This window comes from Amphiprion ocellaris, chromosome 8 (genome assembly GCF_022539595.1).
Source record: "Amphiprion ocellaris isolate individual 3 ecotype Okinawa chromosome 8, ASM2253959v1, whole genome shotgun sequence".
In the NCBI taxonomy this organism is placed as follows: Eukaryota; Metazoa; Chordata; class Actinopteri; family Pomacentridae; genus Amphiprion; species Amphiprion ocellaris.
This window is the reverse complement of record NC_072773.1, coordinates 8,835,699-8,843,052: the sequence shown is the minus strand read 5'-3', so window position 1 is coordinate 8,843,052 and position 7,354 is coordinate 8,835,699. Positions and strand designations below refer to the sequence as shown.

General features: G+C 38.3%; 1 protein-coding gene across 1 annotated transcript; it reads left to right on the top strand.

Moving 5' to 3' along the window:
• Window positions 1-2,051: 2,051 nt before the first annotated feature.
• On the top strand, window positions 2,052-3,622 carry LOC129349458 (cathepsin B-like). The gene is made up of 3 exons (XM_055012673.1): window positions 2,052-2,111; window positions 3,151-3,229; window positions 3,396-3,622. The coding sequence occupies exons 1-3, from the start codon at window positions 2,052-2,054 to the stop codon at window positions 3,620-3,622; spliced, it is 366 nt and encodes a 121-aa protein (XP_054868648.1).
• The last annotated feature ends 3,732 nt before the right edge of the window (window positions 3,623-7,354 follow it).

Genomic DNA, 7,354 nt, shown 5'->3' with positions numbered 1-7,354 from the left:
TTTTTCTCCTTCTACTCTTCCTCATTCTGTCCCTCATTCATTTCATCTCTTCCCTCTTTTTCTCATTCTTTTTTTCTCCTCCTGGTCCCTCTCTGTCTTCTTCTTCTTCTCTTTCTTTCTCCTCTTCCTTCTTTATCTTCTCTTCCTCATTCTCCTCCTGTCTCCTCCTTCTACTTCAATTCCAATTTTCTCTTCTCTTCTTCGTTCCTTTCCTGTTTTTTCATGGTGTCCTCCTTCTCCTACTACTTCTGCTACTTTTCCTTCCCTTTACTTGTTCTTCTTCCTTCTCCTCTTCCTTTCTTCCTCCTTCTTTCCTTCTCCTCTTTCTCCTTTATTCTTCAGCCATTTTGTTTTTTCCTCTTTATTCTCCTCTTCTCCTCCTTCTCTACCTTTTCTAGTCTTCTCCTTCTTCTGTCTTCTCCTGTCTTTATCGCCTTCTTTCTTCCTTCACCTCCATCTGACATCTCCTTCTTTCTTCTCCTTTGACTCTTTCTCCGACTCCTGCTTCCTCTTCCTCCTTCTGTCACGTTCTTTTTCATCTCTTTCTTCCTCTTCTCCTTGTTTTTCTTCATTCTTTTCTTTTCTTCATCTGTTTGAAGATGCTTCTTTCTTCTTCCATTCTTGCTTCTACATTTATTTGCCTTTTTCCCACAGTCGTTGCTTCTCCTCCTGTCTTCATCTTTCTCCTCTTCCTGTCTTTTTCTCCCTTCTTCTCCTCTGTTCTCTGTCATGTTCTATTTTTCTCATTCTCTATCTTCTGCTTCTTTCTTCTCATCTTTCTCCTCTTTTTATTTGCCTTCTTCCTATCCTTATTCTTTTCTACACTTCCTCTTCCTGTTGTTTCATTCTTTCTCCTCTACCTTCTCCATCATCTTCCTTCTGTTTTTCATTTCTTTCTCCTTCTGTTCCTTATTCTTTCCTTCTCTTCTTTGTTCTTCTCCATTGCCTCCTTTTTTCTTCATGTTCTCTTCTTCCTTCTACTACATTTCTCTCTTCCTCCCTTTCCTCCTTGTCCTCATTCGTTCCTCTTTCTGTTCTTTCTGTCTTGTCTTTTCTTCTTCTTCTTCTCTGCCTTTTTTCTCTACTTTATTCTTTTCTTCTTATCCTTCTCCTTTTTCCCTCCTCCACTCTGTTTGTCCTCCCTCATTCCTTTCTCCTCCTCTGTCACCTTCATCTTCTTTTTGATCTCTTCTTCCTTCTGCTCCTCGTTTTTTTCCTCCTATTCCTCATTCTTTTTGCCATTTCTGTCTTTTTCCTCTCTCCTTCCTTCTGTCGTCTCCTTTGTCCTCCTTCACTGTCTTCTTCACCTCTCCTTTTTCTTCTCCTCTTTCTTCTCCTCCTTTCTTCATTGTCTCCTCCTTCTACTGCTCCCAGTTTTCATCTCGTCCTCCCTTTACTACTTGTTCCTCGTCCTCCTTCTATGCTTCCTCAGTCTCTTCCTCTTTTTCTTCTCCTTCTGTCTTCTTGTCTTTCTTTCACCTTGTCTGACTTGGTTTTCTTCGTTCTTCTTCTCTCTTCCGTTTTTCTCAGCACCTTGTGTTTCTTCCTCCCTCATTCCTTTCACCTCCTCCTTTATACTCTCATTCTTTCTCCTCTTAATTTTTTTCTTCTTTTATCCTGCTCCTTCCATCATCACTTCACCCTCTTTTTCACCATTTGCTTCTCTTTATTGTTCTTCCCTTCTTTTCCCCTTTCCTGTTCTTCTTCCTGTCCTATTACTTTTCCGCCTCTTCCTCCCTTTACTGTCCTTAATCCTCCTTTGTCTCTTCTCATGTCTCTTGGTCATTCTTTACTTCTCCTCCTTCTCATGAAATAAATACCAAGTACGGTAAGTATGGACTTGCAGACTTGACAGTGACATCTTTGAAGTACGAACTCCTGAGGATGGGAAGATGAATCGTGATCATTCTACAATCTGAACAACAATGTGCTTGATGATGTTGCATCTCGGTGGTGGACTTGCCTGTATTTTGTATTATGGTAGGGTTGAATATTAATTTAAAAATATGACCATAAAACCACCTTGAAGCTGAGGAGAAAGCAGCACAACTATGAAGGCAGATCTGGGCAGGAAGAGTCAGGATGTGGAGGAGAAGAACAGAAGGAGCCCTGTTAGCTTGTCTCTTTAAAAACATGCATCTATCATATAATGTATAATTTCTGGCCTGCCAGTGCTGTCAAACAGAATATGCATATCTCTGATGCAAAATGCAATTTTCTGTGTTGCTGCATGTTAGCAGCAAGACTCTGTTAACCCCCTCTGAATATGTAACTTTGCTGCCATCCTTTCCAGATGATTTCTGAAATGGAAACTGCAGATTTGAAAAAAAAAAAAAGACCCCGTCAGTCAAAACGTTCTAGGGCACATGACAACTTATCCAGGAGTGACTGCATTAAGAACGTGAAGTAACTGGAAAATGTCTTTGCTTCACAGCAGCACTTTTTCTGTCTCAGTGGGGAAACTGATCAGATCCTTTATTGCTGGCAGATTTGGTGTTTTTAGTTGACCTAAAAAAGCATCTGAATGCGCTGAACATGAGACTTCAAGGATAAGAGCCAGTTGTCTGCACACATCAAAACCTTTGGAACCAAGCTACAACTTTTCCAAAAACACTTGTCACAAACTGAGCCTGACACTGCACATTTCTCAGCTCTACAGGAGGTAATGAACAGTTTTCCACAGGACAATATTAATACAAAAACAATGAGTTTACCAACTCTCAGCTATTGAAAATGAGATGTTGCTTTTTTCTTCTCCTTTCTCTGTGGACCCTGATGATGCTCCTCATCAACTGGAGCTCATTGAGCTGTATGTGAACTGGTTATCTGTTTTGAATTTGATAGTTGACAGACAACATTTCAGTGTCCATACTAAGTCATGTTTAAAATGAACCTATTACGATATTTATAAGCTTCCTGGAGGTTTTTTCTTTATTTAACTGGGCCCTCCAGATATGAGAAGTATTGATTTTAGGACCTGTTTATGTCTGGGCAACTTACGTTTATTTGCATTCCCATGTGAATAAATGAAAATTGTCATACATAAAACTTATATAAAACAGTGCATTTGCATTTAGGTTTAATGGTTGAAAGAATGTGAGACAGGATGGTTGGCCCTCGGGCATTATCACATTATCAAATGTGATCCAGATTCAGACTGAGATATACAAGAACGACCCAGTAGAGGGAGCATTTAAAGTCTATGAAGACTTTGTATTGTACAAGTCTGGCAAGAACACATGCAGCAGTAAGAGATGTAATGCAAACACGCATTACACTGAATATTGAGTACAGGGTGAACCCTAACTGCATATTGTGCTCAGTGATTGTGTACAGTGTTGCTTGGGACCTCGTGGTTCCCACTTGTGTTTCTTGCGTCCTCTTCCTGTCTCCAGGTGTGTATCAGCATGTTTCAGGCTCTGCTGTGGGTAGACACGCCATCAAGATCCTGGGCTGGGGAGAGGAGGATGGTGTTTCCTACTGGCTCTGTGTCAACTCCTGGAACACTGACTGGGGTGATAATGGTAAGCAGAGACATGTATTTTACTACTTTCAAGTTGCACAAAATAATCACTTTCATTATAAACAGGAGCTCTTCTACACTAAGACAGTGGGATATTAGAATCACTGCAGTATAACACACCACCTGCAGCCTTAAGTGACCACACTGCTGAACCAGCATTTTTCTCACGGTGTCTCAGAAACATAACCTTCATAAAGACTTAGATTGTCTTAGACTGTGACAGGGATTCTCAGATAAAACCTAAGGTAAGACAACAAACCAGCATGTGATAAGGATGTGAAGTATTTTCCATGAACAAGTCTGTGAATATTGTGTACCTTGAAAGCATAACTCTGCTATTGTGTTGCAGTAATTTCTCTTAACCCAGACTGGCTTGCATCCTATTGGAGCACAAGCCTTGCTGGTCTTAATTGACAGTGAATGAATAAATGCCTTTTTCCCACCCCTGTAGATCTGATTTCAAGTTTTGAGGTGCAGTGTCGTTACATCATCACTAGAGGGGGACACACTCCTCTTGTCTCTCATAGAACTGTGACTGCAATTTACTGCTTTTAGTCCCTTTCGAGCTGACTGATGGCTTTGCTGTCAAAAGAAAGCCCCATGTTATGTGTGCAAACGTAAAAAGTCAAGCAGCCTTCACTTCACTCAGGTGGATTTGCAGATGTATTAGCAAAAATAGCAAGAATGTGCCTGCACACAAATCTCCATTGTTGAACGGATGATGTGTCTCTGTGAGAGGACATAAGAAAAGGTTAGACAAATCTTACACAGGAAGATCATTTTCAAAGACACACCTGTGCAATTAATTATATCTCTGCTGCTTTGATGCCAGTTGTCACTGTGTTAGAAGTGATTGAATTGTTTTGAATGAAATAAAAAAAGCAATGAATCTATTTATTTATTTATTTATTTATTAGTTTATTTAATAGGGACAGTGCATATTAATGAACACATGCAACAATAGCAGTGTAAATATGCCAGATTATAGCAGAAATGCTAATTTCCATCTGTAGTCCCCAGGCAGGTGACAGAAAAAGAGAAACACATCACAATACAAACAGAAGAAGAGTTACACTAAAAATGTTCACAGGCCTGGTTTTCCTTAAGCCACTGTTTTAGGTGAAGCTTAAATGTGGCAAGTGTTGGAGTTTCTCTAATAGATGATGGAAGACTATTCCAGTACTTGGTGCCTTTTACAGAGAGCACAGTCTTTGCAAATTTTGTGCGTCTGTATGGCACGTGACAGTCTCCTCGTGCCGTGGCCCTGGTAGCCATCCCACTCACGGTTTTCCTTTTGATGAACTCCTGTAGTGGAGGAGGTGCGAGGCCATTCAAAACTTTGTATACAAAACAAGCATTTTTAAAATTAACAAAATTGTCAAAACTAAGAAAGTTATACTTGTCTAAGACAGTACAATGATGAACTGAAAATGGTTTCATGTCTAGAATTTTTATGGCTTTTTTAAAAAGAGATTCGATCGATTTAAGTGTTGTGCCATCAGCAAGTGACCATGTGGTCATACAGTACTCTATATGAGAAAAAATCATTGAGTGTAAAAACATCTGTGCAGCATATAGAGTCATGAAGGGTCTTACCTGTCTAAAATTTGCAACATTAAAATTAACAGTTTTAGTGAGGCGCTTAATGTGTTTCTTAAATGTCAATGTCGGGTCCAGAGTCAAACCCAGGTATTTGAACTCTTTGACAAGAGTCGGCTCGACTCCATCCAGGAAGACATAGGACCGCTGTAGATTTTTTGGTGTTATACTGAACACCATACAGACCGTTTTCTTAATATTAGGTTGGAGACATGATTCCGTGACCCACCTTTGAACGTGAGTCAGGGCAGTTGTTAAAACTTCAGAGACTTCAGTATGGGTGTTGCCATGGGTGAAAATCACCACATCAGTCTGCGTACAGCTGGACATTGACATTGGAGCACACACTTGGTAAATCATTAATAAATAAACTAAATAAAATTGGACCTAGAACGCTACCTTGGGGGACTCCTGTTTGACAATGCAGGTATGATGATTTGCAACCCGAAATGGAGACGCACTGCTGTCTATTACTAAGGTAGGATTCAAACCAAAGCATGGCCTCATCAGAGAAATTAAAATCAAGTAATTTCTTTAAAAGAATTTCATGGTTCACTGTGTCAAAAGCCTTCTTGAGGTCTAAAAAAACAGCACCCACATAATTATGATCATTTAGAAGGCCCTTGACTTTTTCGATAAAAAGGCAGTTTGCAGATTCTGTTGAATGGTGATTACGAAACCCAAACTGCATTGGGTGCAGATACGTATTAGAATTTAAATGTTTATTCAATTGTTTTGCCACCCATTTCTCAGCAATTTTTGAGATAACAGGAAGCAAACTAATCGGTCTATAATTTTCCATCTCGGTTTTATTTCCTGATTTAAAAATTGGAGTAACCACAGCGGACTTCCAAGCTGAAGGAACAACACTTTGCCTAAAAGATAAGTTTATCAAATGTTTTAAAGGTACAATCAAAACATCTTTATATAATTTTAAAAAGTGCGTGTCTAACCCGTAACTATCTTGTGCCTTTGAATTATTTAGAGAGTTAATAATGTTAAGCACATCTGCATCAGATATTTCTTCAATTTTAAATGCTGTAGAACACAGATTACTTTGATACTTAATATTTTCATTTGGTGCAAACTGTTGAGTTATTTCGTGAACAGAATTTATGAAGTAGGCATTCATTTCATTAGCAACAACAAGAGAATTTTGGACAAGATTGTCATTTATTTTGATCTCGAGATTATTAGTGATATTTTTAGGCTTCTTGCCAGTTAATTTATTAATATTTTTCCAGATCATTTTATTATTTCCTTTTGCCTCTTTTATAATGTTTATGAAAAAGTTTGCTTTAGCCTTACGGATTTTGCTTACTACTTTATTTCTAATTGAAGTAAACAGCTGTCTATCTGTTGTTAAACCAGATTTTAGTGCTTTTTTGAGTAGCATGTCTCTTTCTTTCATTAATTTTATGCATTCTGTATCAATCCAAGGGAGGGCCTTGCTTATTTTATTTGATTTTTTCACTTTCTTCTTAAACTGTGCAGTAATTTTATTAAGTTTTGAATGAAACAGGTCGTGCCCTTTTTCTACATCTTGATGAATGAGAATTTCAGTCCAGTCTGACTCTTTAAGAGCTACTTCAAGATTTTCAATTTGGGTTTTTGGTATAAATTCAAAGTTTTCCTTTATTGCCTGCTCATTGTGGCACCTCATTTTTGACAGCTTTCGGGAAAATAAAATTATATTATGATCAGACATTCCCGTGATTAAATTAAAAGTCTTTGCGATTCTATCGGGGTAATTTGTAAATAATAGGTCTATTCTGGTTGAAGATTTTGAAGTTATTCTTGTAGGTTTATCAACCATTTGTTTGAAGTTGGAATGATCCATGATTTGTTTCAGATTATTTCTATCTTTTTTATCATCCCAATTAATGTTAAAATCACCCATGATTATCACAAAAGAACCAATCTTTGGTTCTTTTGTGTTTTTACTCAATCTCCAACATTTTTTGACTGATTTCAAATCTTACAAGCCTTCCTCGGACACACACACACACACACACACACACACACACACACACACACACACACACACACACACACACACACACACACACACACACACACACACACACACACACACACACACACACACTCAAAGGTTTGGACACACTTTGTCATTTAATGGTTTTTCTTTATTTTCATGACTGTTTACATTGTAGATTCTCACTGAAGGCATCAAAACTATGAATGAACACATATGGAATTATGTACTAAACA